The sequence below is a fragment of the Heptranchias perlo genome, chromosome 21, assembly GCF_035084215.1.
Source record: "Heptranchias perlo isolate sHepPer1 chromosome 21, sHepPer1.hap1, whole genome shotgun sequence".
In the NCBI taxonomy this organism is placed as follows: domain Eukaryota; kingdom Metazoa; phylum Chordata; class Chondrichthyes; order Hexanchiformes; family Hexanchidae; genus Heptranchias; species Heptranchias perlo.
Genome location: NC_090345.1, coordinates 17,609,508 through 17,627,927, shown reverse-complemented (window position 1 = coordinate 17,627,927; position 18,420 = coordinate 17,609,508). Strand labels below are relative to the sequence as shown.

Here is an 18,420-nt window from a genome sequence, read left to right as displayed (position 1 = left end):
TTGAACAAAATAGTCGTGCAACTACACCTACACCCACTGTAGACTGACCCAGTGGGTGGCATCAAGTGTGGGTGTTCATGGTGAACCTCATGAAAGGGAGTTATTGCACAAGCCAGTCAAGAATGGGCAAGATGTGGCAGTAATGGTGATAAGATTTATTGTGAGTGGAAAACAAAACAAATGTAAATTTAAAAAAAACATGACAAAGCGTCAAACACCCTTGTGCATCCCCTTTGTGCTCACAAAATCTTTGGCTTATGCTTCCTACTACTCCTATATGGTGCTTCCCCTGTGACTGCAGCAGAGGTAGTGGCAGGTTGCTCTTCATGCCCTGACCGATTAGATGCTTTGGGCCGACGTCCTCTGGGTTTTGGTGCCCGTGAGGGCCCCTCCAAAGACTGCTCCACCTGCACCTGTGCAGGGGCAGACTTGCCCCCCTCTCAACCAGTACCTGCAATGCTGCCTCCTCTCCAGGTGGTCAACGGGTGAGACGTGGAAATGCTTTGAGTGGCGTCCCCACTTCCATGTCTCCTTTTGCCATCATTCCTCTCCTGGGCCAGGCCCACATCACTCCTACCACTCTGCTGGACGACAGTTTGGAGGACATGTGTGAAGCCGTGTAAGGCCAGTGCTAATGTATCTGCTTGCCTGTTTAAGGCGGCAGAAAGCTGCTCACCCTGAGTCTGAACGGCGTTGTCAGGGCCTCAATGGCCTCATTGTTGAGCCGTGTTTGAAGCTCGATGGAGGCTAGCCTTCCCTCCATCGCAGACATTCTCGCACTTACCCACGATACTATCTCAGAGATGCCTTCATGTCCCTGTGACGGTATTCCACTCATGCAAGAGTCGGAATCCTCTATCCTCTGCACGATTGTGGAGAGCGTGCATGACACCTGTTCTAGCACCTCGCAAATGTGCTGCTGCCCCTCGATCAGTTTCGTTTTCGTGGATGGCCCCCAGGGTTCAGCATCTGTGTCTAGCAGAGCAGAGCCTGGAGAAGAAGCTCCCACCGACTCGGACTCTCCACAGCTGCCCCGTCACCAGTGTCTGCTCGTGCTCAAGTGTGTGGTGACTCACCATGTGCAACCCCAACTAAGTGAGGACGGGGACCCACCGAGGTGTGTGTATCTGCGCTGGTGGATGGCTCGCTCAGATGTGACGGTGCCCCCTCAGAGGCCGGCAGGTCCTCTGAGGAATTGCCCTCCACAGTCATGGCAGTCGCTGAAGGCACTGTAAGAGAACAGAAGGCAATATTAAGCATGATGACAGATGTTGAGGTGCTGAAGATGGCAAGGCATGTTAACATCATTTGCTATTGTGAGTGCTGAATGTTAAAGTTCTGTCACCAGCCGTCGGGTGCCAGTCTCGGTGTCCCCCACGGACAGGCACTTGAGGGTGTGGCTCAATTCGAGAGCCTCCTGCTCTGCGTCCGTGAGGACCACCGGATGTTGCGACCCCCCCCCCCCATCCGGTCTTTGCCCTCTCCCGTGCATTCTGGGCTCTCCTCCTATAAGGGGAGAAAGTAGAGAGGCATGAGTGAGTGATGGTGACATGGCCAACCGCCGAATGCATTGGTTTGGGTGAGGGTGACTGTGAAAGTGATGCATCAGAGGGTGAGTATGAGACAGAGCCATGACATTGTATGAGGATTGGGTTGAGTGGTAGTGGTGGGATGAGTACTGGGGAGGTGAGTAAGTGCAGGTAAGTTGAGGATGAGGTTTGAGTGGGTGTGAGGAGTGATGTGAAAGAGTCATGTTGGCAGTCCCGAAGGAGTTGTGGGGTGGGGGTGGTGATGTGGAGGACTGAGTGTAGGAGTATGAGTAAGTGTACTCACTTTGGCTGACCTAGTTAGGTTATTGAAGCGCTTCCTGCACTGGATCCAGGTGCGCGAGATGATGCTGCTGCTGCTGCTGACCTCCTCTGCCACCTCAAGCCAGGCCTTTGTAGCAGAGGGAGGCCACTTCCTCCCGTCAACCGGGTAGAATATGTCCCTCCTCCTCTTCCTCCTCCTCACCCCATTCAGTCACACCTGGAGTGAGGCATCACTAAACCTGGGAGCAGCCTTTCCCCTGGTTTGCTACATGCTTCTGTTTTGGTTGTTTGCTGCAGGAGCAGCATTGGAGGACTGCCCCTTTAAACAGGGCTCTTCCACCTGACAGCCTGTGATGCTGGTGCGCAGTCTGCCCGCTGCGCAGGTTTCCAACGGGAAACCCGGAAACCAAGGTTCGTGGCTTCAATTTACTCGCTATCGCGTGAGGAACCCACCGATTTTTTTTTTAACTGGGCGGAGTACCCACATGTCCAGTCGACCCCCCGCTGCCAACCCGCCTCCCTGGTAATATCGGGGCCCTGAAGAGTGTTAGAAAACAGAGAACAGATATCACATGGAGAAAAATGTATGAGGCCTTGTCGAGAGAATGAGAAAAGACTGGAAGGGAAAAATACAGAGAACACCCAAAAAAATGGGAGCAGAGAAATAATGATGAAAGAAAGGCATAATTTTTACTTTCAGTGAGCAAAATCACAGGACATCAGCTAATATACATTGTGTATTGGAAATCACGTTGAAACAGAAATGGGAGTCCTTACACTTCACCTTTCTAAGTGGGTTGCGTTGTATAATCTGACAGTTGCTTGCCTGTAAGCAATTGCCAATTGTACTCTGGTCAGAGGTGACTTTTACACGTGTATTTTATGAAAACTATTCACTTTTGATATTCCTATTAGGATTAAGTTGCTAAGTAACTCTGGCACACGTGGTGGGGAGATTATTTCTTTATTCAATTAACTATCTAGTGCCTTAATCTTCTATTGTATTATCATTGTAATTTTCCTTTTCTCTGAAATAAGTTTTCTGTTTCAAAGATTGAGTTGATAGTCCTACCTAATGTGACTTAGTGTGCTACCTACAAGAAATTTGTAAATGAATGCAATAAGGCTATTGGATAGCACAGATTAAAACCGTCTATGAATGAACTGATAGAAAACCACCTTTGATTACAACCTGTGGCCTTGTGAAAAAGCCAGTGCAGTAAACTGCATGCTCATCTGAGGTCTAGAGGACAGTGAAGTGAGTGCATCTGAAAAACTTTCCATTTAAAAGTATTTTTGAAAAGATTAATGTTGAGAACCTTTTTTTCTCATCAAAAGACAGATCTTTTGTAATAAGTACTGTAGTGACAGCGAACATTGTTGATGTGTCACATGCCGAAACTTTGATGTGACATAGAATGGCCTTACATTGTAGATTTCTATTCTTTTAGATTTCCTGTTTTTCCCTGGAGCCTAAGATATTTTTTGTTGTGACAGCCGTAAAATTACATCAAGTCTGCAGCACAGGAACAGGCCATTCGGACCAACTGGTCTATGCCAGCGTTTATATTTCACACAAGCCTCCTCCCACCCTGCTTCATCTAACCTCATCAGCATATCCTTCTACTCCTTTCTCCTTTGTGTACTTACCTAGTTTCCCCTTAAATGCATCTATGCTATTTGTTTCAACTACCCCTTGTGGTAACGCGTTCTACACTCTTACCACTCTTTGGGTAAAGAAGTTTCTCCTGAATTCCCTATTGGATTTATGAGTGACTATTTTATATTTATGATCTCTAGTTTTGGACTCCCCCCACAAGTGGAAACATTTTCTCTACGCCTACTCTATAAAACCCTTTCATTATCTTAAAGATCTCTATCAGGTCACCCCTCAGCTTTCTCTTTTCTGGAAAAAAGAGCTCCAGCCTGTTCAGCCTTCATGAGTATATCCTCTCAGTTATGGTATCATACTTGTGAATCTTTTTTGTACCTTCTCCAAAGCCTCTATGTCTTTTTTATAATATGGAGATCTGAACTGTGTACAGTACTCCGTGTGGTCTAACCAAGGTTTTATACAAGGAAACCTTAAATCTTGTAAGAGTTAGAAAAATACCTATCCCAACAGTATTTTCTACATCTACAATTTAGAAATAAGTTGTAAACATTTATTGCACAGCCATTTTGGACATTGTTTTGCAGCTTTAAAGAATCCAAATATATTTGGTCTAATTTGTGCCCTTAGGGTTGCTGAAGTTTTCAGTATAATAGAAAATGAATTGGAATATGCTGGTTTGTTGAGAAACTTGGGGTCATAAAAGTAATACATTTAAACGTTTATAAGTTTTAGATATTTTTAGTACTAGATCTGCTGTCACAAAATGTAATTGTATTTGGAAACGGAGACCATTAAAGTCCATTTACATACTTGATAGAATATGTAGCGTTCTCTTTCGAGTACACTCTGACTACTGCCCTTTTACTTTGGAAATTGTTTTAAAAGGCCACAGATGAAAGAAGTAAAAGGTTCAGTGACTTATCCTGAGAGGGAAGGAGAGTCTTGGGTAGGAAAAAAACATATTAGCCCAGAATTTGCTGCAAAAATAATGGCAGGTTCACGGCACACGCCTTTTATCAATGTGTAAAAAAAAATGCAACAATTTGTGGTGAGGAAGAGGTACGGCGTGAGTTGCCAATTGCCACAAATTGCTGGATGACTTGTGCCGCTCTGCCTTTAGCCTAACAAAAACCGGAGCTCATCATCCACCTCCACATGAGTGTCAAGAAATTGCTGGATTTGTGCTGTAAAAACGAGTTAAACTCGCCCCAGAAAGTTAGGGCTGCTATTTCACGGCGTAAGGACCCTGTTAATGTGGTAATTTATGATTCCAGTGGCCTTCCACTTTGAATTCAGTTAGCAATTAATGATAATTGTTCTGCAGGTGCCACATAAAGCATGCAACCAGGATGCAAGTTAAACTGGGGAAATTATAAAAGGAAGTAAATTCTTCACGGAGAAAAGAAATGCATTAGGGAATACCACTAAATTTAAAAAAAATTTTTTTTTATTCGTTCACGGGATGTGGGCGTCGCTGGCAAGGCCGGCATTTATTGCCCATCCCTAAGAGGGCAATTAAGAATCAACCACATTGCTGTGGGTCTGGAGTCACATATAGGCCAGACCGGGTAAGGACGGCAGGTTTCCTTCCCTAAAGGACATTAGTGAACCAGATGGGTTTTTACGACAATCCAGTAGTTTCATGGCCATCATTACTGATACTAGTATTTTTAATTCCAGATTTTTATTTAATTGAATTTAAATTCACCAGCCGCCGTGGCGGGATTTGAACTCGTGACTCTGGATTTTAGTCCAGGCCTCTGGATTACTAGCCCAGTAACATAACCACTACGCTACCGTAGAACTGAAAGGAAACAAAGAGCACAGATTGGAAAGTCCTTTACTGGATGCGAATGTCGTTGATTGAGAATGCGCGGGCTCGTATCTGGCTGGAAAAGCAAGAAATGTTTCTGACCAGCAGGGAGGAAGATCATCAAATTTGATTTGTTCTGAATTGCTATAAAATACGTAGCTTTCGCCTGAAGGCAGCAGCTGCCTTCGGTTCCTGAATTTCATGAATTAAAAACTTCTGAACCCTAGGCAGGAGACTGTTTGTTTTATTCATCTGTTTGTGTCATGTTCCATAGGCAAAAAAACTTAGAACTACACATTTTCCTGCATGTAATTTGATGACATTTTAATAAACTTTGTTTAAATAATCAGATGTTCAAGCTGCCACTTCAGATCCTTAAGTTCCATTGGGTTAAGGAGATAGACTATTGGTCCTGTCATTCACCAAGGTCTCAGATGCCCCCCCCCCACCCCGGTTATTAATTCACACTTCCAGCAATTTGCAGCGCAAAATTAATTGTCGCTGAAGGGTGAGAGAAAAATCCAACTCACCGGCGCTCACCACAAGATGCCCCACTCCAGCAAATTCTGGGCCATTTTTGATGAGAATAAAAATCTATTGCTTCACTTTGTAAAGACATTGCTTGATGGTAGTGTATAGGGGCCAATGTGTGGTAGGTTGATATTACAGTAAGGTTGTGCTAGGTTAGATGATTGTATCTTTTAAAGGATTAAACAAGATTCGAACACAGAAAAATCCAAATATTTAATGATTAGAAGTAATTTAAAGGGAGTATGACGTAATAAAAGGTCACATTGACTTCCTTGACATCAGTGCCTTGATTAGATAACTACTTCTGGAATCTGGCAAAGCAGACCAAGTAATTGAGAACAGTTCATTTACTGTTGCTTAAATATATGTAATTTTATCTGAGTGCAGACAATCAGTTGCAATCCCGATTTCCTGCAATTAGAATACCATACATTTCATACCAGTGGTGTCTAATAGCACATTTGTACTGCATGAACGTAGCTACTATTTCACCTTTAGTTCACTAGATTGTTCTATGCTTTGTCATTGGTGGACACAGTGTTAGCTGATGCAATCACTTTGAACATCTGCATTTCCTCCCAAATTAAGTACCTACTACCTCCTTTTCTTTTCTGGTTCTAAATGTTGCCGTTTTTGTTTTGTTGCTCAGTTTGGTTTAACATGATTTGTCGATGTATGCCTTTCATCACAAATTGAATGCTAATGGTTTCTCGTGATTTATTAAAGCTGGGTTTCTAAAATATTACTCTGTGTGATGTACAGCACAAGAACAAGTGCTGACGCCAAAGCTGATATTGGAGAAAGTACAATTAGATTTTCTATTCTTGAGAATGCATTTAATGAGAAATGTAATTGTAGGACTGCCTCTACATTATAATGCCTGAAAGATCTCCTGTCTGCACTGAAAATGTAGATATCTATTGTAGAATGATCATGGAAAGGAGTACTGAGACAAGGAATGCTGTCAGCACAAAATGGATTCATGAAAATTGCACAAAATGTCTAATAATTTGCTAAAAGTTTATTATATGGCCTGGCCATTATAACAAAATTTCACTTTACACTCCCTGCTGAGTTGACAATGTTCTATGTGATGGAGGATTCATTTGAACTTGGTATATGTGAGAATTTTCATATAACAGATGCTATTCACAACTGCATCTGAATGCCCAGTTCCGACTAAAGGTCATCAACTTGAAACAATAACTGTTTCTTTCTCCACAGATGATGCCTGACTTGCTGAGTATTTCCAGCATTTTCTGCTTTTATTTCTGAATGCTATGCCTGTGATTTTTTTGATTTGAATGAAGATAATTTAATGTAACTTTCTTTTTCTTGTATTTTTCTTTTTGCATAGCTCAAAATTGTTCTGGACTTCGTACATGTGAACAGTGTTTGGAACACCCTGGTTGTGGTTGGTGCAATGACCCTACCAATACAGGAAAGGGTCAATGTATAGAAGGCTCTTCAAGGGGACCAATGAAATCTACTGGGAAGAATATCCAGGAAATGACACTTGATACAGGCCTTTGTCCAAAAGACAAAAACAATGAATGGGCTTTCATTCAGTGCCCAGGTAGGCATTATTGCTGCACCACTAATCTGTAGCTTTATGTTAGCTAAGAATAGTTAAAGAACACAATATTGAAATAATCAATTATAAAATGAGCCAAATTAATTTTAAATAATACCATAGGCGCTACTAATGCTGTTATTAGACAGACACAACTTATACTTTAGTTCACTGTTTTAGTGTAAATGTTCATGTTCTGATATCAATACAGTAATTTCTGCAATTATGTATGAAATGACCCAGTGTGAATTAAATACTTACGTGGTCCTGAATTGGCTTTGTCGATGTATGCCTTTAGTCACAAATTGAATGCTAATGGATTCTCGCGATTTATTAAAGAAAGAAAAAAAATCACTATATACATGAGAATCGTATATATAATTCTTTGACAGATTTTGTCTGATAACATTCCTGTGAAGCGCCGTGGGATGTTTTTACTACATTAAAGGCGCTATATAAATACAAGATGTTGACAGTTAAATGATTTTGTAATACGGAACTTTTAGCTCCTTATTTTCTTTCAAGAAAAATGTCTGTCATGTCCAATTGAGAAGATTGGTGATGAGAAACAATGGGGGTCCTCTGCAGTCACCATCTTTTCCAAAATTGTGTGCCTTTGGAAATTTATCCAAGCCAGTCCCAAGTGCAGATTTCTCGATAGTTTTGTGGAGATACTCCCCTGTACATCAGTCACCTACTTTGTGGCATAGGGGAAATCGAAATGGCAGGTCACTATTTAGGGAAGAAATTCAATAATTTTAAAAAAAGGACAATATTTGTGATTTGTACCATTTTCTGATATTCTATAGATGGAAAAAGTACCTCATAAAGAAAGTACTGCATGCTGGATGATCCTTCTCCTTTAACCAAGTGCCTAACTGTCATAAGACTCAACTACTACCTGACCTAATTAGCTACTAGCACTTTTAGTATTGGAAAAGGATGTTGATTTCCACAGAATTTGCTTCAAAATCTGTTCTTGTGCTCACCAGTTCTTAAAATCATCTACATAATCTCCAGATAGGTTTCAAAAGGGCATGTAAAATGACTTTTTTCTTTAAATTGACTTATCTTTATCTTTCACTGCACAGTGGTCATTTATAAATGGGAGAAAATTGCTGCATAGATGTTTGAGCCAGCTACAGGAGGGTACTGTTACGGTTTTAGGCATGCGGGATTCAGGAGTGAAGTCTGACCAAAGATTTAGTGTCTATAAAATGGCTAAATTCAGAGTTAGTTGACTGTGACTGTCTCGGACAATGGTCCAGGCTTCTTTTCAATGATTGCTGAATTTCCATTTTAGGAGTTAACGGCAGCAACAATCGTTGAACGACAGTTAAAGGTTAAACGGCTACCATGCACTACATGCAGCAAATAAGAGAAAATTTAAATGATACAACTGTAACATTGTGAATAAGTTCCATCCCATGCACTAGGGAAGGAGAACCAGAGCGAGATGTATTAATTGACAGTTTTGAGATCTCCGTTTCCTACTGCTGCCAAAAGAGATATGTGAACTATTCATTGAGTTTTTGTGGTGAAATTGGAGATAGTATTATAATCATCTTTATTTGGGCCATTTTATGGGATGTGTCAATCATTCCATGTTGTCCCACTAGGCAACAGGACATGATGCCTTAACATTGGATTACATCAATGCCTCATGTAGCAAAGAGGGTCCAACAGCCTGCCTGTTAGTAGGTTCAGTTGCACCCGAGTAAATAATAAGAGTTAATTTCATATTTGTCTCCGCAATGTCCCATTTGAAAAGATGAGGCTTAATAAGAAGCAGATTTATAAAGGACAGGTCATGCTTGGCTAAATTAGTCATATTCTGAAGAAAATTGATGAGCTTGTAGACAGTGAATTCAGCAAATGTTGTATATTTCAATTTTCATAAACCATTTGACAGTGTACCACACAAAAGACATATTCTGAAAATTAAGGCCCATGACATTAAAGTTAAAACGATGGCAGCGATGGAATAATGCTTGAAGGATATAAAGTTGAAAATAGGACAAAATTAATGTTTCTCTACATTGGTAGGTTATACCCTGGCAATCTGTATTGGAACCTCTGTTCTCTAGATACAGGGACAATTCAGACATGTGCACAGATGGAATAATATCAATATTGGCTGATGCTATCAAACTGGCAAGCTGTGAGGAAGGATGTGGGAGACTGCAGGAGGACAGACAGCTTAAGGGAGTTGGTAGGTATATGGCAAATATTTATCAGTGTATTATACAGTGTAGATAAATGTTAGCTAGTTCATTTTGGGGGATAAAGAACAGAGAATAGAAATGAACTCTAAATGGTAAAATTATCAATGGGGTGGAAGAACAAAATAATGCACAGAGTGTTTAAAGGAAGATTGCGAGTGAACAGTGTTCTAGGAATGAGAAACAAGATTCTGGGTTTATATATGGGGACATTGAATACAACAGTCTGGAAAGGTCACAGTTACAGTTGCAATAGTGTGTGTAGTTTTGGGCATTTTATTATAGAAAGGTTGTTGTGACCATGGATAAAATACAAAATAGATTGATATCAGTGATGAGAAGATATAATTCTGATGAGAGAATTGGAAAAACTAGAACTGTATTCGCTGGACCAGAGAAAGTCAAGGGGGGTCTAATAGAAGTGTTCAAATAGAAGTGTTCAGAATTTTTAAAGCAGGCTTATCGTGAATTGCACAGTTTGTTTGTCAGGATTAGGATTAATACTAAAAGCATAAAGAGCGAGGTTAGAAGAATTTTTTCATGCAAAGTGTTAACAACAAATGGAATGCAGCACCACAAGTGGCTTTTGAAGCTGAGTCAATCACATCATTTTGAAGCAATTAGGTAAACACATGAAAAAGAAACATATTTAATACAAAAAGTATGGAGAAGAAACATGGAAATGCAAGTGAATAGTTTTGATATGGAGTGATCACAGTCTAAGCAAGATGGCCAAAAAGCCTCTGTGCTGAAATGTCTTTGATTCTCTGCCTTTGATTCATTTTTGGATCAGACCCTAATACTTCTGTTTTGGGAGATACATGCAGAAGGTTTCCATCTCTGACCATTTGGGGAGTTGTGGCATAGGATACGATAAGGAGATTGAAAGAGAAATTCACTCTGCAAGCTTATCTACGCATGTATCCATTCAAGTACAGAACACAACGTTTTTGTGACCCCTAAAGGTTTTTTTGTTTTAATTTATTTTCTGTTTCTTGTAGCAATGTATTGGGCCATGAATGCAGTCAGATCATCTGTTTCCAGGCTAACACTCCTGTAACTGACTGCTGTGAGGTATACAAGAACAGCCTGCATAACTCCCATTGTGCCTCTTCCTTCCCTCTTTGAATTCTCCTCTCTTTCTTTGAGGAATCCCCGAGCTTCTGTTTGGTAACCCGCCACTCACTACAGTTTGGTTGAGAACAGAACTTATCATGGGGAAATTGCAGACAGATATGTACTTTCTAACTCTCTGTGGCACAGTGCTCAGGGATCCATTTTACTGTGCCAATTAGTTATAGTATTTGTGTTGATCACACTGTTAATACTATTGTTATATTGTACTATTACTATAAACTGCAGAAAACAGTTCAACCATTTTATTCCATAAAATTCTTGCAGCATAGCCATACTTGTACCCATACATAGCTCTCAATATCAACTATGCCAACGTGGTAGGTACTGAGCTGGAATAAACATTTACCCGCAGAGAAAATTGAGAGCTAGTCACCCGAGGGCAGTCTTGTGCATCTCATAGCAGCTGGTTACAGTGTGGTATTGGCAGAGATCTGAGATCAGCAAGAGTTGACACTCAGCAAGCCAGATGCTTTTAAATGAGATCAAAATAAAAGGGCCCTGGTCCTTGTAAAATTTTTGACAGGATAGGAGCTAAATTGTCCTTCTTCCTGCTTGACTAACAAGGCTATAACTTTTTTGTTTTACTAAATATTTGTGAGGAACTGCCCATTAAATTTATTAGTTTTATTAATTTTGTTTAAGAACAGTATAATGAATATTATATATGTTCAATTTTATTCTGTTAAATACCTAGCTTATGACAAATTCTGGACATTGTTTGCAGAAGGCAGGTTTAAATCTTTGCTCTTTTATCCAAGGTTATATTTATGCTATGTAATTTTTGCAGAAATCCACAATGCCAAGATTTAAAGATAATGATTGTAAAAAAAAAATCAATACCACACATTTTTGCACCAGACAAGACACTGTGCAAATGATTTTACAATGAGGTATTTTGTGCATTTATAGGCTGATGTCATTTTATTTAAAGTCGTTACAGAGAAGAAGCAACATGTTTTGTTTTATGTAATTTATCCTCATGTTTTCAAGTTGTGTCAAGAGGCAGCCTATTCCCAAAAATGTTTGTTAGCACTCCATGTTAGATGGTAACATGGAGGATTGTGCCATTTATCTGTGTATCAAAGTATGCATTTTCCATACTTTTTCCCTCTTCATGCCCAACCAGTTTTATTTGGTTCTTTATTTCTGGTGATTAGAACAAAAGGGAGCAATTGGCAGGTGAACTACATCATCTCCTTTTATTGCTGGATGTCGTAGCATTGTGGGAGTTTTGGGAACTCAAAAGTGTTGGAAATGAAATTGAAATTTTATTTTAAAAGATCACCTTGGCCTCAATTTATGTAGCTATCCAGTTTGGGATTGGACAGAAGCGGCTTCTATTTTTAGGTCTTTGTTTGCCTCGAGACATTGGGCCCGATACTAGGAGGGTGGCGGGTTTGCAGCGGGGTGTCGACTGGGCGTGTGGGTAACGCGCCCAGTGAAATCTGGGTGCTCCGCACGGAAATGCAGGCTAATTGGATCCACTTACCTGTGCTTCCAGGTTTCGCACTGGAAAGCTGTGCAGCGGGCGGACTGCGCATGCGCAGCATAGGCTGTCAGCTGGAGGAGCCCTATTTAAAGGGGCAGTCCTCCACTGACGCTGCAGAAAATAGGAAAAATTACAGCATGGAGCAGCCCGGGGGAAGGCTGCTCCCAGGTTTAATGATGCCTCACTCCAGGTATTATTGGATGGGGTGAGGAGGAGGGGGAGAAGAGAGATCTTCTTCCACCCCCCCCCCACCCCGCCCCCCCGATGGGCGGGAGGAAGCGGCCTGCCTCTGCCACCAAGAAGGCCTGGATCGAGTTGGCAGAGGAGGTCACCTGCACCACCAACATATCGTGCACCTGCATACAGTGCAGGAGGCACTTCAATGACCTAAGTAGGTCAGCCGAATTGAGTACACTTACTCATTCTCCTCCCCTCCGTCTGCCACATCACCGCCCCCACCCCCCATCTCTTTCTGCACTGCCAATACTACTCTATCACATCACTGCTCATACCCACTCAAAACTCATCCTCATCTTACCTGCACTTACTCACCTCGCCAGTGCTCATCCCACCACTACCACTCAACCCAATCCTCATACAATCTCATGGTTCTATCTCATACTCACCCTCTCATGCATCTCTTTCACGGTCAGCCTCACTCAACCTGCCACTACCTGAGCTGCAGCCACAGGGCATGCATCACATATGTGCAGTAGGAAGCGTAAGGCAAACGTGTCGTGAGCATGAAGGGGATGCACAAGGGTGTTTGAGGGTTTCTCATGGTTATTACCTATATTTAGTTTCTGATCAACTCGCATAACATATTATATTGTCACCACTACTGCCACGTCTTTGTGAATCTTGTCTGGTTTGTGCAATAATGCGCTTTCCTGAGGATCACTATGAAGACCCACACCTGATTCCACCCATTGTGTCACTGCAGAGTGGGTGTAGGTGTATTTGCAGGGCTCTTTTGTGCAGACGACTGAGAGATGTCGGCGATGTCCCCGGTGGCACCCTGGAAGGATGCGGAGGAGAAGTTGTTGAGGGCCGTGGTGACTTTGAGAGCGACAGGTAAGAAGATGGTGCTCGGGCCAGCCTGGAGCAGCTCGGCATGAAGGAGGCTGCAGATGTCCACGACTACATGTCGAGTGACTCTGAGCCTCCGTGTGCACTGCTGCTCAAAGAGGTCCAAGAAGCTGAGCCTCGGTCTGTGGACCCTGTGGCGAGGGTAGTGTCTTCTGCGACGCATCGCTCTCTGCGGTTGCCCTCCCTCCTGCTGTGCAGGTGGATGTGTCACAGCACTGTGTTGTGGGGCTCCATGTGATAGAGATGGACGGCGTGGCCGGCAAGGCTGTTGATGCTGTTCGTCCTCCGAGGAGGTCATGACTGCAGCTACGGTGGCCCCCATCCGCAAGATGTACATTTGAGGGGGTCCGCAAGGTAGGTACATGTGTCTGGACCGCGGGGGTAAGTGTGCAAGTTGGTGAATTTTATTGTTAGGAGGAGGGTGGTGGAGGCCAAACTTTGTCCAAAGCGACAGAGTGGCCTCCTGCAATGAGTGAGGGTCTCCCCCCCCCCCCCCCCCCCACCGCCCCCCTCACCTGTCAAATGGACCTTTGCAGCTGCCACAGGCTGATGGCTGCAACACGTCTATTTCAACTGGGAGTGTTTCCCCCAGTACGGGAAACAGTCTGTCAGTTGCAAAATCTCACCCCTCCTAAAATAACAGGTCAATCAGGTCTGTAAACAACCTGAAGTACCTGTTCAATTACTTTAAGTGGCACCCCACCGGCTTTAATTGCCGGCGGGAGTCCCACATGCGGGGGCTGCGTGCGCATGTCAGCGAGTCCCTGGGGAACCCGAAAGTGGGCGGGTTGGAGCTGGGCTCCAGACCTGCCCCGGGAATCCCCGATTTTCGCAGCCCCCCCGCCACGAACGCACCCGCTTGGGGGTGCGAAAATCGAACCCATTGATTGCACCCCCTCCCACCTCCTTGCTGAAGCTGTGTAGGTTGTGTTTTGTTAGATTATTGCCTTACAGATAATCCTTAAGTTCACTGCTGATAATCAATTCTGTTATTTCACCTACTACTGATATGACTAATGTTTCTGTATTTGCCTGGGCCTATTTTGTCAGCTTTTACTCCTTTAGCTGGTTACCAGTTTAGCAGAACTTCCCAATCATTCACTGATTCTCTCGTGATGATTCTCAGCACCTCACAAATCTCATCCCATGTGTCTCTTAGTACCCTGTGATAACTATCATCCATCCCTGTGATTTGTTGTTTTGAGCTTTCTTGACCTGTCTTTGGACCTCAATTTATTTATGTTAAGGCCTATTATCTCAGTTATAGAGGGCACTTTGGTAGTATCATGTCTCCAGATTACTTGAGGAAAGTAACCATTGTGTATATTACCTATTTTATATTGTGAGGGGAGAAAGTTGGATGAGAGCTAGTCTTTGCAGGCTCAAATTTTTCAAAACAAAACTTCTCAAATGGCATTTTGAAACAGCAAAAACTTTGAACGCAGGAGCTGTTTGTATGCATATTATGCTGAAAGATGAACTTTTTATCTGTTTATCAAGTGCTGTACAAAACTATTGCATACTAGTTGAACAAAAAAAATTACACTTTTGCTGAAATATTTTGGATATTCTTTGCAAATTAAGAAGGTTGCCTGAGTGTATTTTGTCATGCTTTTGATGCCTCTATATGTTAATTTTGATGTACATTTTGCTGAGCACAAGTTCAAAATGTTTATGCATTATGAATGCAGAGAATGTGAGTCATGTCAAGAGAATTCTCCAAATTGTCAGCATCTTCCACTTCAGTTCAGGTTTGCATGTACTGTATGTCTGAAATTTAATGTCATTCAAATATTCAGTGAAATTAAGTGATGTGTGACAACATACATGTTTGAATATTTAAACTGTGATTTGTTGGTATGCGAAAGATAAAATGTTGGCACTGTTTAACAGTTTGAAGTGATTTTAAGAAAAAGGGTCACAATTGATGTTGCATGTTGTTTTCTTTTTGCAGCATGCCAGTGTAATGGACACAGCACATGCATCAATGGCAGCATTTGTGAACAATGTAAGAACCTCACTGTAGGAAAACAATGTGAAGCTTGCATGAAGGGATACTATGGAGATCCAACGAATGGTGGCAGATGCCAACGTAAGTACTGGTACAAATATGGTGCAATGCCTAATATGAAATCACTGGTGCACATTTTAGATACACTTTTTAAATCTTAAGTTTGTAACAGACTGAAGTTGTGTCCTGTTTAATATCACTAGAATGCCTACATTTTTTAATAAGTAGTTTGTAACTTGGTTGTGTTATGGCCACTTTAATTTAATTATTGCTTGCTGGAAGCAGCCTGTGTATACAAGAAACACACATTATCTGTCTCATGCTCATGCTACTTCCATGTCCTGAAAAAGCAGGACTGGCCAGCCCATCAGGAGAAAAGCTATGATTTTCAACACGAGAATTGCTTTGCTTCACGGATGTAAACATTATATCAGGAAAACCTGTCGGGCATTTTCTGAGAGACCTATTTTTAATTGACAGCTTTATTTAATTGTGAAAGATGTTTTTGATCTTCCTTTGTCTTGGATTGGACTTGAAAGCAAGTGTTATGTGTTAAGGTGTCTTCAGTGAATCTCTGCTTAGGCAGGCTTCTGTGTTTAGTATTATTTAATAGATATGGTTCAGAGTTTGTAGCCTGAGATATTTGGTCTGTCAGAATATATAATGTCAGTTGGAGTGATCAAGAGGTTATACTAATAACCCATACTATTTCCAGTGAATACCCAATCAGTAGAAAAGCAACTATCCTAGACTTTATGCATAATGTCAGATTTTGGTACAGAAAGAGAATGGGCTTGCGTATGGAACTGGACCTTTGTGTTGGGTACGAGAAAAAGTATCTGGAGTGTGCCCAAATTATATTGAAGTTGACTAAAATAGCCTTGTGAAAGTCATGGGACTATGAGAGAGGGAAGATACTTTTTTTATGTATGAAATGTGCTGAAGTTTTTCATAAGATTTGCATATTTATCATTTTAATAAACTGCATTACCTACCTTATTTGCACAAGCTAAAGATTAAAAAATTGCCATTGGTAATGTGTAATGGCTTGTAAAATATTTTAAGATCTATAGATTCAATTTTACTTCAGCTGGATTACATTATAAAATCAACATTAGGTCAGATAATAAAAAATTCCTGAATGCTAGCATTCAGTTCAACACTAGAGCTGTGTAAATCTTCACTGTTTAGATATCTAACAAAGTTGTTTAGTCTTTATTCATTCCTCAATTAAATCAGGTTGACAATACAAATATTGATTGAATACAGAGTTCAGAATTTGATCTGAGTGCTGAATTTCCAAGTTGGAATCCAAATTGGGTTGCCTGTTTTTCTTGGTGAATATTGTCACTATGGTAGAGAATTTATGCTTTATGTGGAAATTGAAGCAGACTTATGATATCACAGTAATTAACTTGAAATTTCCCACATGGTTTTAAAAAAAATACTTAAGTGTGTTGTTCTCATAAAGAGATTGTTGCTGTTTTTAGAACAACAACTGAAAAAAGCAAGCAGACCGGTTGTGTGAATTGCTAAACTCTTGAGGGTTACAAAATGTGTTGAGTAGGTTTTTCTGCTGCTGCCTCATGTCAGGAATTTTGGCTTGGTAGGGGTAGAAATGTGTGAACAGTGGCATAAATTTGGGGATGGAGAAAGAGGCTACATTGTGCAAACCGCTTTGGCTAACTGTTCAGATCAGCAGTGACTCCAAGGTCAGCTACAGAACAGTTCAGTGACGGAAATAATTACAGGTAGTTCTGGGGTTCAGCATTTATAATTTCATCAGTTTTTCATTTGCACCAAATTTGGTATTATTTGTGCTGTTATTTTTCCCTCATTTTAAAAAAAAGGGTAAAAATTGGAGCAAAATTGAGTGAAAATTACATACACTAAATATTGGCCTTGCATTATACAGTTCTTGGGAGTAAGCATTAAAACCACAAATGCTGTGGTAGAGGACTGTGGAGCATTCAAAGGATGCATTTTGTGATTTTTTGATGTTACTGAAACTGATTTCACAATTTTCAGTACGGGAAGTTGGGGGGGAGGAACATGAGAAAATGGGTTTATCAATTTAACCGAAAAACACAGAATGCCTAATTTTATGTGACTTTGGCAATTATTCTGGGTTTCAAAAATTATATAGCTGTAAGTTTGATGCCCTGATGTTTGAATTTGCCTGACAATGGACCGATGAGATGTGGTTTATGCCCTTTTTTTTCAAAAAAAAATCTTTGCCAACTCTCCTGATGGTTGAGCGGGTTAAGGCACTGTGCAGCTAAGCCACATGCACAGTGTTCCCAATTTCGATCCATGGGGCATGATTTTGACCCCGAGCCGGGGGTCAAATTGCGGATGGGAAACCCAGAAGTACGGGTTTCCCCAACGTCCTTACAATTTTAGCGTAAGGATGTCTTTTATTTTTTTTTGTCGGTTTGCTGTCCGACCGACCGGCCTGATTGACAGGACGGGAGACCAGCTAGGGAGAGGATATATTCAAGTAAGTCTTTGTTTGTATGGATGGTGTGGAGTCATGGGGGGAGGGATCGGGGGGTCAGTCACGGAGGGGGTGTCAGGATCGGAAGTCATCACGGGACTCCGCGATCGATGGGGGGTATTGGGGATTGGGGTCAGGAGTCCGCAATCGTTGTGGGGGAGTCGGGGGTCGGCGTTCTCGATCGTTGGGGGGGATCGGGGTTAGGGGTCCACGATCATTTGGGGGTCGCTGCAGGTAAGCTTGTTGGGCCTGGGGGAAGTACTCTTGCCCCTCCGGGCCCACAAGCTGTGCCAGAAAGGCACCTGCCTGTTCGTCTCGGGCTTTCTCGCTTCCTTCCACGAGGCAGGAAAGAGAAGGCCCGGGAATCCCGGCCCCCTAGGGTTGAAGTCGGAAATTGTGGGGAAAATGGAGGCCCGAAGCCTTCTTGAAAGGTTATAAGACCCAACCCGCCTCCTGGGAGCGGGTTGGTTGCACGCCCCTCGTCCCACCCTGGTGAAAACCGGAAATGGACGGGTTGGGGGCGGGTCTGAAATGGTTGCAACTTTGAATGCCCTCCCTGCCCCCAACGCACTTGTTTTTCACATTTAAAATCATGCCCCTGGTGTTTGCTGTGTTAGCTGATTTCACCAGGA

General features: G+C 42.0%; 1 protein-coding gene across 6 annotated transcripts in view; it reads left to right on the top strand.

Moving 5' to 3' along the window:
- atrnl1b (attractin-like 1b) overlaps positions 1-18,420 on the top strand; it is a 713,064-nt gene that overhangs the window by 187,710 nt on the left and 506,934 nt on the right. For 5 of the 6 annotated variants that reach the window (XM_068002149.1, XM_068002150.1, XM_068002151.1 and 2 more), the window contains exons 18-19: positions 7,128-7,346; positions 15,235-15,372. In XM_068002149.1, coding sequence (XP_067858250.1) covers positions 7,128-7,346; positions 15,235-15,372 — 357 coding nt within the window. Of the gene's footprint in view, positions 1-5,106; positions 5,555-7,127; positions 7,347-15,234; positions 15,373-18,420 lie in introns of those variants that run through there. The other variant, XM_068002154.1, reaches the window with a different exon arrangement.